The sequence below is a fragment of the Chrysochloris asiatica genome, unplaced genomic scaffold (genome assembly GCF_000296735.1).
Source record: "Chrysochloris asiatica unplaced genomic scaffold, ChrAsi1.0 scaffold00007, whole genome shotgun sequence".
In the NCBI taxonomy this organism is placed as follows: Eukaryota; Metazoa; Chordata; class Mammalia; order Afrosoricida; family Chrysochloridae; genus Chrysochloris; species Chrysochloris asiatica.
In genome coordinates this window covers 38,030,526-38,055,386 of record NW_006408525.1, presented here as the reverse complement: position 1 = coordinate 38,055,386, position 24,861 = coordinate 38,030,526, and the positions used below count along the sequence as shown (strand labels likewise).

The 24,861-nt window shown below is 40.0% G+C and overlaps 1 protein-coding gene across 1 annotated transcript in view; it reads right to left on the bottom strand.

The window, feature by feature from the left end:
- The window catches only part of CEP112 (centrosomal protein 112kDa), a 594,823-nt gene that overhangs the window by 474,104 nt on the left and 95,858 nt on the right, over positions 1 to 24,861 (bottom strand). The window contains exons 8-10 of the mRNA XM_006833735.1: positions 10,981 to 11,067; positions 8,013 to 8,112; positions 4,075 to 4,193 (exon numbers count right to left, since the gene is read on the bottom strand). Coding sequence (XP_006833798.1) covers positions 4,075 to 4,193; positions 8,013 to 8,112; positions 10,981 to 11,067 — 306 coding nt within the window. The remainder of the gene's footprint in view (positions 1 to 4,074; positions 4,194 to 8,012; positions 8,113 to 10,980; positions 11,068 to 24,861) is intronic.

The following is a 24,861-nucleotide window of genomic DNA, read 5'->3' as shown; positions in this document are numbered from 1 at the left end:
GTACTGTACTGTCCAAATGGCTGAAGCCTTAAAGTCCATGAGCACACTAAGAGAAAGAAAGCAAACATGGGAGGTCCATAAAAAGGCTAACGGACAGCTTCCAAAGATGCTTGGAAATCACGCCTCTAGCGTGTGGGTCTTCTTGACTCAGCTTCATGGGAGTGGGATTCTGAGTCCAGGACCTACTTCCTGCATCCAATCTCAGGCTTGCTCAATGAGTGGGGAGAGCAAGAGCTCACCTCAAAACAGTCTAAATGATATACTTCACTCCCCAACAATGAACAGGGGAGGGAGGCAAGGATATGACACATGCAGTGTAGACGCTGGCTTGACAATAAGACACATTACAGGAAAGATCTTTCCTTTCAGCTTTTAGTGAGCAAGAAGCATGAGCAGGGCTCAGGTATAGCCACAGAAAAGACCCGTGGGTTTCAGAGATTAGCATGTGCAGTTCTGGCTGTTTATGGTGGTGGTGATCTGTGCCACAGAGTCAGTTCCGACTCACAGAGATCTTGTACAGGGTTTCCGAGGCTGTAAATCATTAAGGGGTCAGAATGCCTCATCTTTCTTCGTGGAGTATTTGATAGATTGGAACTTCTAACCCACTACACTCTCAGGGCTCCTTACACACATCAAACCACCAAGGGATTTTTACCTAGGGTTGGCCATTAACTTTTACCTGTGGAGCAGTCACATACCAGAAGAGACTCGGAACTGGAGTCCATTTCAAACTGAGAGAAAAGAATGTGCAAATGCCTGCAGACAGATTCATGGTGAAACCACTATAGAAAACCGTATGGCAGTTCCTCAGACAGTTAAACACACAGTTACCGCATGACCCAGGAATTCCACTTCTAGGTATATACCCACGAGAAGTGAAAACACACGTCCACACAGAAGCTCACGTCTATAGCATCATTATTCATGATATCAAAAAAATGGGAACAACTCAATTGTCTGTCAACTGATGGATGGATCAACAAAACATGGTACCACCACACAATGGAGCACTATTCAGCCAGCAAAGGAAAGTACAGATGTGTGCTACAAAATGAGAAGTGAATGAAGACAGTCACAAGAAGCCACAAGCGGCAGGAGTCCATTTATAAGAAATACCCAGAATAGGCAAATCTGTAGAGACAGAAACGAGATCAGTGATTGCTGGGGACAGGGAAGCGGGAAGGGAAAGTGACTACTAATTGGTGTAGGGTCTCTTTCTGGGATGATGGAATGATGGAAATCTTCTAGAATTAGATCGTGGTGACGGGTGCACAGCTTTGCGGCTAACTAAGTAGGAGTAAATTGCACACTTAACAGGGTGAGTTCTAGTTCTCTTGATGGCAGGGTGATTTTCCATTGCTTGTATCTACCACAATCTGTTTATCAATTCATCTCCTGGGCTGTCTCCCCCCTTGTGGCTATTGTGAATAGTGGTACAATGAATACTGGAACGCTCATCCATTACCAGAGGAATTGTAAAATGGGAGTCATTGTGGGAAAAAGTTTGGAACTTATTCAAAAAGCTAAACACAGAACTACCATATGATCCGGCAACTCCATTCCTACGTAGGTATCCAAAAGAACTGAGATCAAGAATACAAGCAGATATGTGCACCAGGGTTGTGGAGCCTATTCTTTGCCAAGTTTTATAACATCATTTACAGGCCTGGTGTGGTGCTGGAGCATCAGCACTGAACTGTGAACCACAAGGTCGGCAGTTCAAAGCCACCAGCTGCTCCCTGGAAACCTTATACAGGATCGCTGTGAGTCGGTACCAACTCAACGGCACTTAACAACAACGTGATGGCTGGAACTGTGGTTGCCTTGGCATGGACAGAACAAATGATTTCATGGACCTTATATGGCCCACAAGGACCAATGGTCCCACCCTCTGGTGTACTCTCTCTGTAGAAAATATTTTTTCTTTCTCAATTTTTTTTTTAAATCATTGTGTATTTGGTTAAAGTTTACAAGGTAAATTAGGTTCTTTTTAACAATTTAGTCTCATACATATCATTCAGGGATATTGGTTACATTTATCACACAACATCAGCTTTCTCATTATCTCCATTCTGGTTGCTCTGTTTCCACTGATCTAGCTTCCCTATACACCCTTACTTCTCTTATCTTTGGTGTAGGGTAAATATTTAACCATTTTGTTTCATTTACAGATTATTTAGAGAAGCACAGCACTCACAGAAAGTATTATCTTTTTATGGGCCAATAGGAGTTGTCTGAGTTTTAAGTTTAAAGAGTATTCCAGTGAAGTGGCTGAATTATATGTTTTCAAGAGGGAGCTCAGGTCTAGAGTGTGCAGGAGAATGTAGAATCTCCACGGAATTGTTTTCATCTTATCTAGAAGGGTCTGATGGAAAGGAGATGGGGATAGGATTCTTTTAATTCAATAGTAATTGTTATCATGACTAATTGCAATTGTCACAACTATAAAGGTAGAAGTCAAGTAACAAAAAGGGGGGTGTAGTTAATCTTACATTCCAGGAACAGAGGACCCTACAACCAACAAGAGAGATGCACATGAGTGGAACATGGGACCCTAAACAGAGAAGCAGTAATACCAGAGACAGAAATGACAGCATGGACAGAGAGTAGCTGAGGACCCTAAGACTCCTAGAAAGAGAAAGGCTGTGTGCTGGCAGCCAAGAGGCTGGCTTGCGAATGTACTCTTTGATTGTTTGAACGATTATATATTCCTGCATGATTCTGTGTACATAAAAACAAAAACAAACAAACCAAAAAACCCAGAGGGAATAGAAGCAGATGCTATTAACTGAGGGGACTGTAATCATTGCAATGAAACAAAATACAATAGGTTGAGTGCAAAACTGATGCTCTCCCATGTAAACTATCACTCAATTTAAAATAAAAGCTTTAAATTAAAAAAAAACAAACATTTAAAGAGTATCCCAGGGTGATGATATAGGGAGTCCACCTTGTCTCTACCAGTCCAGTAAGTCTGGCCTCTTTTTAGGAATCTGTGTTTTGTTCTTGATTTTATCCCATCCTTTCCAAGACCGTTTATTGAGTAGCTGGTCGGAATGGTCAGTAGTGGTATGAAGGTGGTAAGTTGGTGAGGTCATTGTGAACATCATTAGTTCTGTAGACTAGGTGATTCTCTGAGTCTTTGGTTTTTTTCTTTTGCTTTTTGCTCCAAACAAGTAGAGACCAATGGGAACTCCTTTTTTTCTTTATCCAATTAAATGTTCCTCCAGTAATGACTTTGTTTTTATCAAAAACAAGTTATACTTTAAATTCTAGAGTACAGATGATGCTGTATTATCAAAATATCAGGAAAGAAATGACCCAATGGCCTAAATCCAAAAATAAAATGGCTTAATTTCTAAATATTGTCCTACTGTTACTTCCTTATTAAGTTTGCTTATCTCAGATTCTCTACGACAGAAAATTTAGAACACTAATTAAATTAAAGAGCTAGTCAAGTCAGCATTCTATATGAAAATGTTTGTTATAAAGAATTAAGACATAGTGGTTATGAGTCAGGATGGTAACCTCAAGGTCAGCAGTTTCAAACTACCAGCCATCCCGTGGGATAAAGATGAGGCTTTCTGCTCCCGTACAAATTTACAGCCTCAGAAACCCAGTACAGAGTCCCTATGAGTCGGAACCAACTTGACGGCACACCACCACCACCAGAAGAAAATATCCCAGAACATGAACAATAGCTATTTCTAGATGGCAGAATTTTAAGATACTTTTTTGAATTGTGGTAAAAATATACATAGCACATCATTTGCCAGTTCGACAATTTTTGCATGTAGAATTCAGTGACCCGGATTATAATTCATCATGTTGTATGACCACTAATCTGCCACCTTCTTCCAAATGATCCCACTATCATTCACAGAAACGCAACACCCACTAAGCAATAATAAATGATGTTATTTGTATTTTCCTTTCTCATACTTCACTGTATTTTTTACCATGAATCCATATTATTTTTACCATTATTTTTCAGTCTGAACTACTAAGCTGATACTTTGAGGAGCCCTGTGTACCTCTATTTCCTATCACTGTGTTCGATCTTCTGCGGCTTACCTTCTTTTCCCAGTCGTTATTCAGAGATTCTGCACTTTGTTCACAAATCTTCTTAAGCTCTGCAATCTGGTTTTCTTTAGTCTCTCTGATAAGCTGACAGTCACGGATAAGGGTCTGAACTGTCAAAGATGATGAAAACATAGTTAAACCAATTCTAAATACCACACAAGAGTCTGATTATATAAAATCCAGTATGTACCAGCTAAAAGATCGTTTCGTTTTCCACCAAGCCTTCTTTAAGTCTCTTTTTCTCTCTTCTTCTCCATCCTACTGCCAAAGCCATGGTTGAATTTGTCATCTCTGACTCCCTAGACATTTTAACTGTGTGCGAGTCTTGAGTGTCGTTCCTCTCTAATTAGTACCCTCCTTTGCTTTAACAAGACCTTTCTACAGTGCAAATCCAACACTGTGATTCCTGGACTCGAAACTGTTCTGCAGTCCCTCTCACCTCAAGGCAAAGGTCCGAAGCTTTGGATATAGAAACTAGCTCCTCAGGCTCCTGCTACCCTGCAGCCACACACTTACTACCTGAATGGTAAGCACACCACCCAGTATGGAGATTCTTCAGGACACATTCTTTCATATATCACTTCCTGTACATGTGCCAGACTGCAAAGCCGTTTGAACTGCAAGGTCAGCAGTTCAAGCTCACCAACTGCTCCTTGGAAACCCTATACCGGGTCACTAAGGGTTGGAATCTGACTTGATGGCACTTCACAACAACAACAACTGGAATACCTTTCCCTCTAGTTGAAAAGCGCCTATTCATTCTTGGGGTCTCAAATTCAGCAGCACACGTTCTATGAACTATTCACCAACTCTATTTTTCCCTTTGCAGGGATAGAGAGGAATTCTCCTGTGATCACTATGCTGTTGTTGGTGTTGTTGTTAAGTGCTGTTGAGTCAGTGCTGACCCATAGGGACCCTGTATAGGGTTCCCAAGAACCAGCTGGTGAGCTTGAACCGCCAACCTTGCAGTTCAAATGACTTTGCAGTCTGGCACATTAACCCTCAGCGCCACACCAGGACTCCTACTCCCATAAAAAGATACAGAAAATAAAAAATGCCAAACTCACTGTCATCAAGTCAGGTCCAGCTCACAGTGACCCTACAGGACACAGAAGCGGCCCATAGAGTGTCCAGGTCTATATGTCCTTAGAAAAGCACACTGCCACATCTTTCTACCACCAAGCAGCTGCTGGGTTTGAACCTTTCAGTTAGTATAGCAGAGAACTTTCCCACGGCACCTCCAGGGCTCCTTGCTTTAACCTCAGAGAAACTCATCTATTTCTCCATTAAACCACATATTATATTATGAGTTCTGAGTGTTTGTTCATCTATTTCCCCCATAAGATTATGCTCATTGAGGACAAAGGTATTTCTGGTTTTTATCTGCAGGGCCATACAAGCAAGCGTTCAAACAGCTGTGCATGAAAGGAATAAATCAGGGGACTCACCAATTCAACATGCGGCTGCTCCTGGATACTTGACAATCATTTCCACAGCTTATGTGCTTACATGAAATGTGTTTTAAATTGCATAAAATATTTCCCTTATAACATTTAAATTCCTATCTCCTTTTTCACAGAATGATTTAAACTGTCAGTGACATCATTGTGTCATCTGGATGGTAAGATAAAGTCAGCTGTATGTTTGGCTTGACTATACTATTTTCTTAGCCTACTGCCTATGCTCTTGTTCATTTACTTCAAGATAGCACATTTTCATAACCATTTCCGTAGAAATTTCTTTCACGCTTATATCTCAACTATGCCACAAATAAGGAAAGCAGAAGAATCCAAGTGAATTTAACACGAGTCTTCAACATCTACCACACATTTTACTTCACGAAATCTAAAATTAAACTAAGGTCTGTTTGCAATTCAAAAAGCCTTTAATAAACATTATTTTTCTACCCTGGGCATGTTTGAATTGCCTGGTTAGCATCAGGGTAAGAAATGAAAACTTTGCAATAAATTTTAAATATTTTTTATAGCCACTGATAATATTTGGAGCAAGAATCTAAACAGATTTCTAGGTATTTTTACCAACATTTAAAGCTGCATATAACTATCCAAAATATTTTATTAGTTGGCATATATGTAGTTGCCATCCTAAATTGTCAACGACATTTATTCACTCAGATAGAGTCAAGTTTGGTGATTTAGAAGCAAACATTAAACCCCATATGGAAAACCCTAGACAATAACCATGTCCTCCCTGGTCCCCTTCTGTAATGCCTAGATCTTATCTGGGATCCATCAAAGCCTAGTGATTTGTGTATCAAAAATCTGTCTTCAGTCCCATTCTTTGTCTCTCATACTCTGGATATATTATCAGGAGGAAGCAGTTCCTGGAGAAAGACATATACTTGGTAAAGTGGAGGGACAACAAAAAAGAGGAAGATCCCCAAAGAGATGGAGTGACACAGTGGCAGCAGCACTGGCTCAAGCACAGCAGCAATTGTGAGGATGGCACTGTACACAGGGCTGTACATAGGGCTGCAATGAGTCGGAACCAATTTGATGACATTACCAACAATATTTCATCAATCCAATGGCCATCATCCATCTATCTGGATCATTATCACATTAGCCACAAAATGACAGGACAGAAGCAAACATTTGGAGTTAGAAGGGACTTTAAATATTATTTATGCCAACATCACCGTTTTATAATGAGCAAGCCAAGGCCCAGAGACTTCTTTGCCTGGTGTCCTAAATCCAATACTTACTAGCAGAGCAGGGATTAGAACCCACACGCTCTGCCTCACACCATGCTGCCTCTGACTAATGCAGCACACTCCAAAGGTACCTCAGCATGGTCAAAACACTCCTCCTAAACATGAGATCCTAAAACTCACCTCTTGAATGTATTCTTTGGCTTACTAACACACAAAGGATAAAGTTCAAACTTCTAAATCTGAAATTGAGGTCATGCTTAATCTAGTCTCAAGTCAGTATCTTAATCTTCTCTCATCTCTCTTAGGATGTCCTCTCTAGAAAAATGGGCCTGCAGCATCTTGTCCACAACCCACCATTACCAGCAACTCTGCCTCAGTGTTGGGAACGCTCCTCTCCAGCTAGTCAAATCTTATCCATATTTCAGGGTTCTTTACTCCAAAAATCACTTTGAACACACTGTAGCACAACCTCCCACTGCACATACATGTACTGACCCAGGATCATGGGCATTTCCACACTGATCAAGGCTCCAGTTTCCTTCTTAGTAGGAGAACAAATGGGGGCTATTTGAGAATAACTTTTACTCAATCACAATTCTAGCAACTATGGCCCATGGAGTACACACTGAGTGTAATGAAGTCTACCAGACAAACAGGAATCAATCCCATGGACTTCTTGATGAAAAAAAGCCAATAAACCAATAAACCCTCATCTCATGACTGGACTCAACTCACCGATGGCAGTTCAAGCTCAGTGACCCAGAGAAGAACCAAGCAGTGGGAGCAACAGTGACAGATTCTTCCAACTCTTTACCCAAACCAACCACGACTACCCGCTCAACGCTGCTGCCACACATACATATGTATGTGCGCACACAGACATACACACACACACATGCACATACACAGTTTATCCCCAATCATCCCTTCCAAATTATCTTGTTGTCGTTGTTAAGTGCCATCGAGTCAGTTCTGACCCATAGCGACCCTGTACAGGGTTTCCAAGGCTGTAAATCTTTACGGGAGCAGAAAGCCTCATCTTTCTCCTGCAGAACGGCTGGTAGTTTTGAACTGCTGACTTTGAGGTTCGCAGCCCGATTCATAACCACTACGCTACCAGAGCTGGAAACCTACTAAAGCTCATCCATTGACGGAAGTCCACCTAAACACTCCTGTCGCATCCTATTAATGCTCAGAAACCAAATTTTACTTTCCGCAGCCACGAAATCAATTGAGCATAACAACACAACGTCACCTTTCTTTTCGAGCTTCCTAATGGTCTCTTCAGTTTCGCTTTGTTTGGCTTTGTATAAAGTTTTCAGTTCTTCTAGTTCATGATTCTTTCTGTCTAAAATCTGCAAATAAATTGAAAATCTTTTAGTGGCCAGTACTGTTTTAAATACAGAACACATAGCTTTCTTAAATGAGCACAGTATCTTTTGAAAATTCCTCTCAGCTAATTCTCTAAGTGCTTTCCCACCAAAAAGTTGTAAAAGTGATATTTTAGTAGACCGAGAAAATTATTAAGTGTACTAGAAGGATTCATTATCTGAAAGAAGTGTTATCTGTTTTGAATTTTCATATATAAATTTTTAAGGAGACTATAAATAATGAATTAGGTGATTCTCTAAAATATAATTCAGAGACTAAACTGTCATAAAATAGCAGAGGAAAGCCATCAGAAAGTTGACATACTGGGACAGGAATATTCATGTCCCCACTGCCTGGGAATAGAACATTTTTTAGGTGAGCATCCCCTGCATCATCCCCTCAGTGCCCTTGTATCATTTTAGTGCACAATAACAGGAATCCCACGTACATGTAAGATGACATTTATGAGGTTTCTTTGGTATCTTGCTCTGCTATTGTGAATTGGAAAAATCAGCTAAAAATGTGTCAAGAATCGCATGACTATTTTACATCATTAATTTATACTGGGAGTCCTGCTGTGGCAATGTAGGAGAAGCACTGGGCTGCTAACTGCAAGACTGGTAGTTCAAACCCAACAGTTGCTCCTTAGAAACCTTATACGGGATCGCTATGATTTGGAACGGACTCAGTGGCACTTATAAACAACAGCAATTTATATTTTGTCAAAAGTTTATATTTTAATAATTCAATAACATTTTATCATGATTTTATGCTTCTCAATACATCTACACTCCCTAAATCCCCATCCCATCCCCCAAAAAAGAAAATACACAAACAAAATGTAGGAAACTTAGCAAGCGACAACAACAACAAAATGTGCTAAGGAGGGAATAAGAAAGCTAAACTGAGAAAGGAATATAAATATTACATTTTCTCATTGTTGGAATATATTTCCTATAATAACACTCAAAGTCAGCTGAACCAAAAAGCTGCACACCAAAGTCTAACTGACTTTTCCTGAATGCTTTAAAAAAAAAAAACAACCAGCACTTTACTGTACGTTTCACTGTTTTACGGAGCCCTGATAGCATTATAGGATAAACACTGAACGGCTAATCAGAGGTTGGCAGTTCAACCTACCAGCTGCATGATGGGAGAAAGACAGAGTCATCTGCTCCTGTAAAGACTTACAGTCTCAGAACCATATATAGAGTTGCTATGAGTCAGAATAAACTCATTGGCAGTGGTTTGGTTTCTTTTGGTTTGGGCTTCATTGTTTCAGTGCCATCTCGAGTAACTGATAAATAAGAAAAAGAAGCCAATAAGACAAATATTGCCCATATTAAACCAGCAAAACCACACCCATTACACTTCAGTCAATTCCAGCTCTTAGTGAGCTCAGAGGACACAGCAGAACTGCCCCCTAGGGTTTCCAAGACTGGCATCTCTATGGCCGTGGGCTGTCACATCTTTCTCCTGTGGAGCACCTGGTAAGTTTGAACTGGTGATCTGCCAGTTAACAGTTAAGCATTTAGCCACTGCACTACCAGAGCTCCTTACAGTACCCATAAAGAACCAAGAAAGGAAAATTATGTATGAAAGTAGTCAAGACACTACATTTTACCCTCCCTCCAATTCCTGACACTTAGAACATGTCATATAAGTTACATACTAATAGGCATACTTCCCAAATATGGCAGAAGACCAGGATTTTATTTACATTTTACTTGGCACTTCAGGCAACTGCATTTCTGTCTTTTTTCGCACAGAATTAACTTAAGAAAATAAATCCCTGAAAAAAATTATGCAATTAAATATTTTCCTTAAATATATATTAGCAACAGAAATACTCAGAAGTCTATTTCAAATTCCATTCCCATAAGTTTTCCAAATACGAGGGCAAATGAAAGACTACTGCTCCTAGGGCTCAAGTTCACACAGACCCAAGTTGATTCCAAATCAATGTGTCTCAGTTACTGTGTGCCATCAGTGCAAGGGTGCAGACAAGTTCTCAGTAACACACTTGGTCTTACTCGCGTTATGGTGCCTTCTAAAATAAAGTCCAAGGGGGCCTGCTTGGACAGTTCACTTCAAGGCAGAGAGGTCAGCTCAGAAAGTCATGGCAAGTGTTTTGGGGGAGTCCAGAGGGATCCATCTTGATAGATTTCCTCAAAGGACACAAGACAATCATGGAGGCTTATAAGGAAGAAGTTTTAAGAAAAGTGAAAATTACATGGGTAAGAAAAAGGCCAAGAAAGTTGTGCTGAGGACTGTTTATTTCATCACAACAACGCACTCGCTCGTTCTTCCAGGGCAGCAAGAGTTGTCCTACAAGAATTTTGTTACGAAATCTTACCCTTATCCACCCTACACTCACCTTCAAACTTCTTTTTGTTCCTAAAACCCAAAGAATATTTAAAGGAACACAATTTGAATCCTTCAGGAACACCAAAACTGCCATTGTGACACACTGTCAATGTAAGCGCACAGAATTCTTTGGAGAAGGGCTACAGAGATGGAAACACCGCCTTCAGAAGGGTGCAGACCTAGATGAGGCGATGCTGAGAAACAGCAGCTTCACGTTTTGATATTTTTGTTTCATAAGGTTTCTGAGATTTTGTACCAATTCTTTTTGACTTACCCTCATACATCTTTTATATTCATTCATCTTAAAAATGATATATAGCAATAGATTCTAGTGGCTCTGAGGGATAAGCACTAGACTGAAAGGTCATTTTGACCACAAGGTTGATGGTTCAAACCCCGCAGCTGCTCCTCAGAAACCTTATACAGGGTCTCTATGAGTTGGGACCAACACAGCAGCACTCAGTCACAACAGCAGCAACTCTTACCTTCTGGACATCAGCGTCATGTTTCTGTTGGAGTTTAAGCTTCTCTTCATGAAATTTAGCTTCCACTATTTTTGCCTTCATATCCAACTTCAAGAAAAATATCAAATTAAAAAATATTATCAATTTACTTTTCCCTTTGACAAGAATACACAAATTAAAACAACTTCTTATATGAAAGAGAATATTATTTTCAACTTTAACCTTGTTCTAGTGATCCCATGACATAAGCCAATATGATTGTTATATGACTTCAGTAATTTCAAAATTAACCGAAAGTCTTCCAAATAAAGTTCACTTGGTTGATAAAACTGACAATACTAGATAGATTCATCAGTTTCCTCTCCCTTTTTGTCTTCCAAAAAAATCACTCTGAAATTACTTTTTGCTTTTAAATTGGAATCCACACAGTATATTGTTGTTGGTGAGTGCTCATGAGTTGTTGCTGACTCACAGTAGCTCTTTATAGGATTTCCAAGAAGCAGCTAGTGGATTTGAACCACCGACCTTGTCGTGAGCAGTCCAATGCTTATCCTATTGCACCACACCAGGACTCCACATAGTACACTAGCCTTTATTACTTTTGTTAAGTTTCTATTCTAACCTTTCAATTTTTCTTTTCTCACATCTCTGTACTCATTTAAATATGTTGTTGTCATTGTTGTCAGGTGCCATCGAGTTGGAACTGACTCATAGCGACCCCATGCACAGCAGAATGAAACAATGTCTGATCCTGGGCCAACCCTACCACCACTGCCACACTTGATGCCATCAATGATGCCACCTAGCTGATCCATCTCGTTGGGGGGTCTTCCTCTTCTTCTCTGACCCTCCACCCTACCCAGCATGACATCCTTCTCCAGCAACTGTTCTCTCCTGACAATACGTCCAAAGTATGAGAGACGAAGCTTAGCCATCCTGGCCTCCAAGGAGCACTCTGGCTGCACTTCTTCCAAAACAGATCTATTGGTTCTTTTGGCAGCCCAGGGCACTTTTAGTATTCTCCTCCAACACCACAACTCAAAGGCATCAATTCTTCTACGGTCTTCCTTATTCACTGTCCAGCTTTTGCATCCATATGAGGTTATTGAAAATACCATGGCTTGGGTCAGGCGCACCTTAGTCCTCAAGCTGACATCTCTGCTCTTCAACACTTTAAAAAGGTCTTGTGCAGCAGATTTACCCAATGCAATACGTCGTCTGATCTCTTGACTGCTGCTTCCGCGAGTGTTGACAGTTGATCCAAGAAGAATGAAGTCCTTGACAACTTCAATCTTTTCTCCGTTGATAAGAATGTTGTTTATTGGTCCAGTGGTGAGGATTTTTGTTTTTCTGACATTGAGATGCAATCCATACCAAAGGCTGTGTTCTTTGATCTTCATCAGTAAATGTTTCAAGTCCTCTTCACTTTCAGCAAGCAAGGTTGTAACATCTGCATATCGCAGGCTGTTAATAAGTCGTCATTAACATTTAACATTTAAATATATACACTCTTAAGTATCTGCCTACATGCTTAAATATGACAGTGTATGAATAAGTGTCTATAAATATGATAGATGATGATCAGTTTCTCAAAGTTTTGTCCCCCAGACTCTAACTCCCTAAGACCAGTGACTTTATCGCCTTTACAGCTTCATTAACGACTCCCATTCTACTCAATCCAACACGATACACACCAGTGTTCAGAGCATGGAGAAATGTAACCTAAGCTTGAGGGTAAGAATCAGTACATCCTAGAAAGAAAAACAAAAACAGAGATGGCAGGTTCTAAGAAGAACTACATAAAATAGATTCTCTAAAACTTAAAAGTATTTGGCTATCTGATTCTTTAATATTTAAAAGAGCAAGTGCATTAGAGTCTTGGCTTACCACATTTCTAACTCTAATTCTAATTCCATCACATGTAACTGATGTGACTTGGGGCAAGGCAATACTTGGAGTCCATCTTTCTTCTGTTGCTGAGTAAAGGCAACTGCTCCGACCTCAGAGGATTGTGAAAGGTACAGACCGTGAAATAATTTAAATGCTCATACACAGTACAATGCTTGGCACAGTGTACTGAAAAACATTAGTCTGTAACCTTCAGGAAAATATTCTTTTAAAATATCAGCATATAAAATATCCATATATTGTCTTGAAAACCTTTGAAATGTATGTTATATTTTTCAACTACTGTTTCAAATACAAAATAATGTATTTGAACTTAAGCACGCATGATGAAATCAACATGTTAAAATGAAATTACTATCTTACAAATAAAAGTTAACGTACTAAGAATATTTACACTGACACCAAATAAAATCAAATATTTGGGTACAAGTTTGACAGATTATATCCAAAGTCTCTATGATGAAAACTATAAAATTTGATGAAAGAAGCCTAAGATCGAAATGATGGAGTGATATTCTATGTTCATGAAAAGAAAGACTCACAATGACTAAGATGTCAATTCTTTCCAACTAGATCTATATATTCAATGGAATCTCAAACTAACTCCCAGAATGTTATTTTCTGGATATTGATTCTGTATTTTATGGCAACAAATTATAAAGTCGAAATTGAAAAGGAAAAGTCTCAGCATTGCCAACACAGTAGCTGAGGAAGAAGATGCTACCTAACTTCAAGACTTAACTACTGGAATATAGAGTTTTTGTTTTGTATGTGTACATCAAATATTTTTGCTTTGTTCATTTGTGAAATATATGATGCAAAAGGGAAGTCACAAGGAGGAAGTAGGGTAACTTATTGTTGGGATGGGATTGTAATCATTGAGATGAAACAAAGCATGTAATTTGTTGAACGTGAAAAAAAAAAACACAACACTTCCTGTTAACTTACAGTAATCAATACAGTATAGCATTGACAACAGAATAGATAAAGATTGTTAACAGAATAAAAAGACAAACCAAAGATTAGGGGGAAAAGTTGGCCAAATGCTTTTGTGACAAAGAACTTTTATCTCAAATGAATAATAAGAAAAGAAACCACCAACTAAAATTGAACAAAAGATCAGACACTCGACCCCAAAATAGCTGCCGATAGAAAGTAAACATGTGAAAACCATGCTCAGCAGCACACAGCACTGGTGGTGGTGGTATGCCGTTGAGTCAGCTCCGACCCTGTATAGGGTTTCTGAGGCTTACATCTTTTTTATTTTCTCTACATGGCATTGCCACCTGCGAGGTGGGAAGATAAAATCGGTGCTGCGTGCTTACAGAATAGACACACACAGAATGCTTGTATGGAAACTGTACATCTTGACAGAAGGAGAAAGCCTCATCCTTCTCCCAAGGAGCAACTGATGGACTCAAACTGCTGATCTTGCATTTAGCAGCCCAATGCACAGCCCACTACATTACGAGGGCACTTTGTACATCATTGTTATCACCCAGTGCCGTGAATCAGATGCAACTCATAATGACCACATATAGGGTTTCCAAGGAGAGGCTGGTAGGTTTGAACCACCAACCTTGTGACTAGCAGTCCAGTGCTTATCCTAGAGTGCAACACCAGGACCAGACTTATTAGAATGACCAAAATCCAAACCAATGACAATACTACATGTTGACAAGGATGAAAAGTAGCAGGAATTCTCACGCATTACGGTGGCGGGGGGTGAGGGGGAGGTGTAAAATTATACAACTACTTGGAAATCAGTCTAGTGTTTTGTCCAAAAGAAATGAAAACATACATCAAGAAACACACAAAAAACCCTTGCACACTAGTTTTCAGATAAGCCTTATTTATAACACACAAACTAGAAAACAAACCACAAATTGATTAATGGATTAACAGATTATTACATATTCAGAATGTCAAATACATTGTGTTGAGCAAAACAAGCCAGACACAAAGATTAAATGATGTATGGTTCAACTTGTATTGAATTTATTCTCTTAGAAAGTATTTCCATAAGCTAGTTCTCTTTTCCACGTCTTCCAGTTCTACAGATACAGCTTCATTTTTCTAATTTGGTTCAATCATCTTTGAACAATAATGTCCATAGACCATGTGAAAAATCAACATACATATATATCACATAACATTTCTAAGGGACTCTTTTCTGTGAAAGAAAACAAAACAAGTATCATGCTGAGTAAAGTAGAGGATCTGCATAAAAGAGGAAAAGCCTGACAAGACAGCTTGTGTACCCACAGGCTCCTGTTTAACAACTGTGAGCATGGTACACAACTGGACAGTGCGTCTTTCTGTTGTGCAGAGGGTCACCACGAGTTGGAGCCAACAGGACTGCACCTAACGACAAAACCTAGGTAATGTGAGGATAAAAACAAGGCATTTAATACATAGTGATATTGGTTTAAAATACCATAGGCACTTCATTACATCTTTATAGTCTTAACCTGAACTGTTAAAATGACGAAGTCTCTGAAATAACTGCAAAACTTAGAGAAAAATTAATACATAAGACTGTCAGCAATTGTTGTTAAGGGCCACTGAGCTGGTTCCAATTCATAGTGATCCTTTATCCGGGGTTTCTAAGAAGCATCTAGTGGGTTTGAACTGCTGACCTTTCAGTTAGCATAGTGTCACACCAGAGGTCATTAACCCATAATTACATTCTTATAAAATAAGCTGTGGCTTCATTTTTGTCCTCTTTAAGACTGCTTTTATATTTTTTTATTTTGATTGATGGCTCCTACCTTTGCCAGCCACCACACATCTGTCAGTGTGTCATTCTGTGGTGGCGTGCATGTTGCTATGAAGCTGGATGCCATATGCCAACAGTATTTCAAATACCAGTGGGGTCATCCATGGTAGACAGGGTTCAGTAGAGCTTCCAGACTAAGGCAGGCAAAGACGAAGGGCCGGACAATCTGCTTCTTACTTAAAAACTGGTCAGTAAAAACCACACCTTCTGAATGGCAGTGGAACTTTGTCTGCCGTAGTATCAGAGCCCCTTCAGGTTGAAAGACACTGAACACATGACAGAGAAAGAGCTGCTTCCTCAATGTAAAGTCAACCTGAATTATGCAGACAGAGCAAAGTTCTTGGAACCTTCATTTGCTGATGGGGCTACTCAAAATGAGAAGAAACAGCTACAGGCATCCATTAGTAAGCAAAACATGGAATGTATGAAGTATGATTCTAGAAATTATCAAAAATGAAATGGAATGCTAGGCAGCAATGAGCTGAAATGGACTGGTAACAACCATTCTGAATATGGCCTACCTACTGTGTCAGGAATCTCTAGTAGTGTAGTGGTTACTAATCTCACGGTCAGCAGTTCAAAACTATCAGCTGTTCCGTAGGAGAGATAGGAGGCTTTCTGCTCCCATAAAGATTTACAGCCTCAGAAACCCGTACAGGGTCGCTATGAGTCAGAACCGACTCCATGGCACACCACCAACAACAACGTCAGGAATGACCAATTGAAGAGGAATGACATTGTCATCATCTTATCCCAAAAAATCAAGATCCATCCTGAAGTACAGCACTGTCAGTGACAGAAAAATATCATAAGGCTACAAGACAGACCAGTTAATATGACTATTACTCAAATCTACACCCCAACCACTAATGCCAAAGTGAAGAAATTGAAGATTTCTACCAACTTCTGTAGTCTAAAACTGACCAAGCATGCAATCAAGATGCCTTGATAATTACTGGTGATCGGAATGCCAAAGCAGGACACAAAGGATGAGTAGTTGGAAAATATAGCCTGGGTTACAGAAATGATTCTGGAGATCACTTGATAGAACTCTGCAAAACCAACAACTTCTTCATTGAAAATATTATTTTCAACAATATAAATGGCAACTATACAATGGATCTGACCAGATGGAACATACAGGAATCAAATAAAACTAATCTGTGGAAACAGACTATAGAGAAGCTTAACATCATCAGTGACATCTGTAACATTAAGGAACAACTGCCAAACTCAGACCATCAACTGATCATATGCATGATTAAACAGAAGCTTAAGAAAATTTAAACAAGTCCACAAGAGCCAGTAGTACATTCCACCTGAATTTGAGTATATCCCACCTGAATTTAGACACTATCTCAAGAACAGATGTGACACACTGAACACTAATAAACAAAGACCAGATGACCTGTAGGAAGACATCATGCATGAAGAAAGCAAAAGGTCATTAAGAGCACAAGGCAGACAGACCAAAATGGACATCAGAAGAGATACTGAAACTTGCTTTTAAATATAAGAGTAACCAAAGTAAAAGGAATCAGTGATGACGTAAAAGAGGTGAGTAGAAGATTTAAAAGGGCAGTTTGCGAAGACATAGTATTTTAATGAAAGGTGTAAAGAAGCTGAGTTAGAAAACCCAAAGGGAAGAGTATACTCAGCATTTCTCAAGCTAAAAGAACTGAAGAAAAAATTCATGCCTCAGGTTGCAATATTGAAGGAATCTGTGGGCCAAATATTAGATGCCAGAAGCATCAAAAGAATACACAGAATTACTGCACCAAAAATAATTGGTCAATATTGAACCATTCCAGGAGGTAGCATATGATTAAGGACAAATGGTATTGAAGAGAGAACCAAATTGCACTGAAGGCATTAGAGAAAAGCAAGGGTCTAGGAATTGGCAGAAAACCAACTGAGATGTTTCAACAAACAAATGCAACACTGGAAGAGTTCATTCGTCTACGCCAAGAAATTTGCAAGACAGATTTCAAGAAATCCAATAATGTATTGAGCTTATCAAATCTGTTGCAAAAGATCTCTTTAAAGTACTAAAAAGCAAAGACGTTCCCTTGAGCACTAAGGTGCATCTGACCCAAGCCATGGTATTTTCAATTGCCTTATATACGCATGGAAAAGCTGGACATGAATAAGAAAGGTCAAACAAAAACTGAGGCATCTCAATTATAATGTTGGCTAAGTATACTGAATATACCATAGACTGCTAGAAGAACAAACAAATTCATCTTGGAAGAAGCGCAACCAAAATACTCCTTAAAGGGGAAGACGGTGAGATATCACTTCATGTACTTTGGACTTGCTATCAGGTAAGATCAGTCCCTAGAGGGTGCTTGGTAAGTTAGAGGATCAATGAAAAAGAGGAAGACCAGCAGTGAGATGGTCACGTGGCTACAGCAATGGGCTCAAACACAGCAGTTCTGAGGGCAGTGCAGGACCGGGCAGTGTACATGGTGGCTCTGAGCACAAACCGATGGAAAGGCACTGACAACAGCAACTACATTTTTCAGACCCACACTGTGTTACATATTGGTTGAAGTCACTTTTTACCTCACCAATGTTTAAGATTTATAAAATCCCAATTATGAGTTACCAAAAACTGTTGATGTTTAAATAGCCTAGCTTTCCCCACAAAACATTACTCTTTTTTTAAACTAATAAGCATTTCAGTGACTATCCCCTACCTTCTACTTCTTCTTCCATTCTTTTCATAATTACCTTTCATCCCTTATTAAAACTGAAGTTACACAGGTTACGATGACAAATAATTTTCATTTTCCACCCAAAGACTGAATTAAAGGACCTTTAATCCTAAATCTAATGGTAGGTTTCATCCTTTTCTCTTTAGCAATTTGAACTATGAGCTTCCTTCTGTCTTACTTTGGCTTCAGTGACATAGTGTTTATCTGGTTCTTCTCTTAGTTTTCAGGGTGTATCTCTTTATCATTTGCATTGTTCAATTCTTCTTCCAGATCCCACAGGTAGGTATTCTCCCTTACTCAGTCCACAGTCATCTTCTCTATGTGGAAACATTTGCTTTGGGTGAACTCACCGGAACTGAACTCTCACCTCCCATAATCCTCCATCTCTAGCCTGCCTGTCATCTTTCTGGGTTCCAACTATCCCCTAGTTACGACTTCCATTTATGTCTTCCTCTAATGCATCTAATCTAATCCAACAATCAGTAAAAACAGTACCTGCTATGCATAATAAGTCGCTTTATTTTTTATTTCTCCTTTTTCTTCACTGTCAGTATCCAATCAGACACTAGTACTATCCAGCAAGCACTGCCCCCTTTAGTTCCTCACTGACCCCCACCTTAACCGATGGAGCAGCCTTCTCAATGGTGACACTCCCTAGAGTTTGTCACTCCAGTAACCTGCCTAAGACTCTACTGCCAACTTGCTTTTTATAAAGAACAGTTGTGAAAAGTCATCATCTGGTCAAACTTCAGGAGCTCCCAGCGCCTTGGCTTGGCAGCAGCATACATTCCTGGCTTCGCCATACATGCTTCCTTGTCTTCTTCCTCTCCAGTAGCTAAAGCATGCTGGTAGCATAGTGCTTAAAGTGCCTGGCTGCTGACCAAAAGGCCATTGGTTCAAACCCACTAGCCACTCTGTGGGAGAAAGATGTGACAGTCCCCTTCTATAAAGATGTACAGCCTTGGAAACCCTAAACGGCAATTCTACTCTGTTCTAATCAACAGAGCAACAACTGAAGTTGTCAAGGACTTCATTCTTCTTGGATCGGCCATCAACACCCATGGAAGCAGCAGTCAAGAAATCAAACGACATATTGCATTAGGCAAATCTGCTGCACAAGACCTTTTGTTAAAGTGTTGAAAAGCAAAGATGTCAGCTTGAGGACTAAGGTGCATCTGACCCAAGGTATTTTCAATAACCTCATATGGATGTGAAAGCTGGACAGTGAGTCAGGAAGACCATAGAAGAATTGATGCCTTTGAGTTGTGGTGTGGGAGAATATTGAAAGTGCCATGGGCTGCCAAAAGAACCAACAGATCTGTGTTGGAAGAAGTGCAGCCAGAGTGCTCTTTGGGGGCCAGGATGGCCAGACTTCATCTCTTACACTTCGGACATATTGTCAGGAAGGACCAGTTGCTGGAGAAGGATATCATGTGTGGTAAGGTGGAGGGTCAGAGAAAAGAAGAAGGGTCCCAGCGAGATGGATTTGCCAAGTGGTAGCATCAATGGGCTCAAGCATGGCAACAATAGTAAGGTTGGCCCAGGATCGGGCAGTGTTTCGTTCTGCTGTGCATAAGGTTGCTATGGGTCGGTACTGACTCGATGGCACCTAACAACAACAAAAAATAGCATATTGGACTCGAACCACAAGGCTGTCAGTTCAAACCTACTATCTGGTCTTTGGAAACTCTAACCAGGGTCACTATGAGTCCTAACTGACTTCACAGAACTTAACAAATAGCACATTGCATAACATATATGAATCTGTCAAATGTTAAAAATAGCATAATTGCATAATACATGCATTATGCAATTTAGTAAATGTTAAACTAAATAACATAATAATCATTTATGATTTTGTGAGGAATAAGGCATTAAAGTTGGAACAGGTATCATCCATACATTTTAAAATTCTAGGAACTCCCTCCTTTTAAGAGTTATTTCAAAAGCCTTAATGTTGATCAACTATCTCAGTCACATGTTAAAAGGAGTTGTGGTTTGTTAAATGCCACTGAGTTGATTCTTGTTGGGAGCGATTTGAGCCAAAGGTCTCAGACTTGGGGGCAGTTTAACCGAAGGATTGCAACTACACAGTTGTGGTCCAGAAAATCAGGCTGCTCCCAGGTCAGGCTGCCCCCCATGAGGAACTTGCAAAGCCTGACTCAGGGAACAAGGGATTTGCAAAGTCTTTCCTTATAGGCAGTCGTGGCCTTCAGTTTAGTCTGCAAAAACATCTCGCTGCCTTATCTGTTTCCCTAGCAACTACATTTATCTGATAAAATCCCGCTTACTGCTTGCATCTATACACCAAAAGTTTTTTGCAATCTTTTCCCTGCCCCCAGCTCTCTCCTTTGATTTGTGCATATAATAAACGGTCTGAACCTAAGTCAGAGCCATGGTATCTCCATCAGAGTACTGTTTCCCACCTGGTCCCAACTTCACTATTCTCATTTTGTGTCTTGTGTCTTTTTTTCTAATCCCCCATCACCCCTACTCGGGTTGAACCTCTTTTTTGTGTGGGTTGGGGAGTCTAGCTGATTGTCTGATGTGGCAGTTCGCCCCAGCAGATTTTGACTCATAGTGATCCTGTATAGGATTTCCAAGGTGCAGCTAGTAGGTTTGAACCACAGACCTTGTGGATAGCTGTGCAGTGCTTATGCTACAGTGACAGCTGGACTCCAAAAAGGAGTAAGACGAGCAACAACAACAACAACAAAATCCATATTGATGTAGAGAATAGCTCTACAAGCTTTCCAAAAAGCACACAATGTAGCCATGATTATAGTAACATAATTCTTTTGTGTTTGTGTATTAATTGTGTCCAAGGTCTAAAAGGCCTGAAACATTGCTTACATGGATCATCTGTACTGCTCAGCTATTTTCAAACATAATTGTCAACTAAATAGATTTATTTGCTAAGTCACATTTTCTTTCCTATTGTAATCAAGTGTTAAAGCAAAGTGCAAAATGAGTGATTCATAAAATAAACACTCTGTTTAGCTGTCTAATTGCTACAACTGTCTTCTAGACAGTTCTCCTAGTTACTATTCAGAGGAGACTAGCGTGCTGGGGTAGAGTGAATTAATTATTCAATACGGCTCTTCTAGCAAAGTCTTTGTAACTCCAATCAAATGACTTTTTCCTGATAGGCCTGGGTAAGAGAAGGTGGGGGAAGATGTTGATAGGACTACAGAATTCAGCTGTGTGTGGCTGTGAACAGGGTTGTTTGTGATTGTAAAAACTTGGAACTCTAATGTGGGGATTTGCCAATTTCGCCATCCTTCAGGGTACAAAGGAGCCATCTCAGAAACCCAGGGAAATCCTGCCACCAAGAGCCAGGAGTGGAGCACACTGAACTTCCCAGGAGACAGAGCTGTGACACCAGGGAAGCGCATCAGAACCAATAGTCAGAGCACGAAACAGAAAGCTGGGCAACGGAGTACCTGCGGGCAGGAAGCTACCTTGCGGAGTGGGGGTACCTCCAGGCAACTAATCTGGGGAGCTAGATGTGAAGCTAGAGCTGAGAGACCTCAGGCTGAGGTTTATAGCCCTCTGGGCATTTAGTCTCTGACCTACACCTAAAAGAGCTTTATAACATAGCCCAAGTAGGACAGAGGCTAGGTCAAGGGGTGTGGGCCAGAGAGAAGCCTACCTGCAGGCCTGTTAGAGACCAGGGAATCCTGACCAAAGAACTGCCCCACACATTTCTGATCCTGAATTGTAACCTGTTCACTTCCCTAGTTAACTCCATAATCTTGAGCACTGTCTGTGAGTTCTGGGTGGCCACTGCAATTAATCACAGAACTCAGCAGAACCGCAGCCGTGGGAGGAATGGCTGATGGCACACTTAGTAGAAAATTGGAGGGTGGAGGCTTGTCTGACCCATGCCTCAGAGGAATTGGTCTTGGGCTGACAGCTGGATTCTCCTGCCCCTTTATGAAGTCAGATGCTTCCTCCATACCGTTTTTACATGTTAACAATTAAGACTGTTATTGATGTTATTAAGTGCCACAGAGTCGGTTCCTGATTAATATTTTCAGTGTACCCTACACTTAAACATTAATTTGTAGTACTTTATAATGCAAACTGGTATCCATTGTAGCTCTTTACAAACAGATAAATCAAAGAATCACCCTTGTCTTATTCCATTATCACCATCAACTCTGGGCTGCACACATTTAGTAGCTTGACCACGTGACTAGGTCCTGGCCAAGAGGAAAGATGGGACAGAAACGATACAGGCAATTTTACCTGGCATCTTTCAAAAGAAAGAAGTTAGCTCTTGCTGTGCTCTTTCTCTCTTTCTGAGATATGGAACTTAAAGGATTCGTACTGGTGGGCAATATGCCATGAGAACTGCCACATTAGACCCAGAGACTAAAATCATATGCTAAGTAAGGAAGAGCGAACCAGCCCACCAGCCTGGGTCCCCGATGACATCACAGAGCAAAGCATCCCCTACACAACCTGGAATGTTATGTGAGAGAGAAACTCTCTCCTTTAAGCCACTATACTCTAATAAGAAAAGATTGTAAAAATACATATTGTATATATTGTTTCACACATACCAAAAGGTCTACTTTGGGGTTTTGCTCTGAATAATAAATATCTCGTAAAAATTCCTCTAACGTTGTCTTCTTATAGTATTTGTTCATTCTCTCTCATGGCTACCTACTATTCCTTAATGACAGGAGCCCTGATGGCACTGGAGGGGCAGCACTAGATGGCTAACCACATGGTTGGCAGTTCAAGTTCACCAGCCATGCTGCAGAACAAAGATGCCAGTAAAGATTTACAACCTGGAAAACTTGAAAACAAACAGGGTGGCTTGGAATCCACTCGACAGCAGTGCGTGGGTGTTCCTTAATGAGCATAAGACAAGACTTGTTGACCTCTTCAATATACGTTCACTTTGTTTTTAGTGTTTTCCCACAATAAACAATTACACGAGATTCTCATACTTGCATCCTATGTACTACAGTTTTGCTTTCTCAAGGATGATTTCCAGAAAACATACTGATGGGCCAACATAAATATATTATACTCATAATAGATTTTGCCCTCTAGTAAAGGACAACGTTGTGAAGAATGAGTATTTCGGAACACTTAATTGTGCTCATGAGCAATCTGTACGTGGACCAAAAGGAAGTTGTTCGAACAGAACACAGTAACACTGAATGGTTTAAAATTAGGAAAGGTGTGCGATAGGATTGTATTCTTTCACTATACTTATTCAACCTCTATGCTGAGCAAATAATTTGAGAAACTGATTTATATGAAGAAAAACGTGGCATCACGATTGGAGGAAGACTTATTACCAACCTGCGATACGCTGATGATACAACCTTGCTTGGGGAAAGTGAAGAAGACATAAAATACATATTGATGAAGATCAAAGAGAACAGTCTTCAGTATGGATTGCATCTCAATGTAAAGAAAACAAAAATCCTCAACACTGGACCAATAAACAACATTCTTATTAATGGAGAAAAGATTGAAGTTGTCAAAGACTACATTTTTCTTGGATCAACCATCAACACTCATGGAAGCAGCAGTCAAGAAATCAAATGACATATTGCATAAGACACATCTGCTGCACAAAGTGTGTAAGAGCAAAGACGTCAGCTTGAGAACTAAGGTGCGCCTGACCCAAGCCATGGTATTTTCAATAACCTCATATGCATGTGAAAGCTGGACACTGAATAAGGAAGACCGTTAGAAGAATTAATGCATATGAGTTATGGTGTTGGAGGGGAATATTGAAAATGTCATGGGCTGCCAAAAGAACCAATAGATCTGTTTTGGAAGAAGTGCAGCCAGAGTGCTCCTTGGAGGTCAGGATGGCCAAACTTTATCTCTCATACTTGGACATGTTGTCAGGAAGGACCAGTCACTGGAGAAGGATATCATGTTTGGTAAGGTGCAAGGTCAGAGAAAAAGAGGAAATCCCGCAAGATGAATTGGCAGCATCAGTGGGCTCAAGCAAGGCAACAATTGTGAGGCTGGCCCAGGATCGGGCAGTGTTTCGTTCTGTTGTGCACAGGGTCGCTATGAGTCAGTACCGACTCGAGGACACCTAACAACACCAAATGTTATACGAACTTATATTTCCACCAGATAGCAAATATATTATTACTGTTCTAATTCACATTACCTTGAAAACTACTGTTATCTTAATCCCTCTTCAATTATTTTTAGAGGCCACAGGAATTTTTGAAATGACCCTTCAAAATCTTGATCAATGGTTTTCTCTGTCAGTTAGTAACTCTCTGTACTGCATGCATTAATAGTCTGTCCCAAATATTTTCCCCCAATTTATTAATTTTCTATTGTTTCTAGGTGTGAAAGGGGCAGAAAGAGCTCTCCAATTCTTGTGCTTTTTTGTTTTGTTTTTTTTAATTAAATGTTTTTATTGTGGATTGAGTGAAAGTTTACAGGGCACATCATCAGCTTCACATTCAACCATTCATATAGCTTGTTTCATTACATTGATTATTA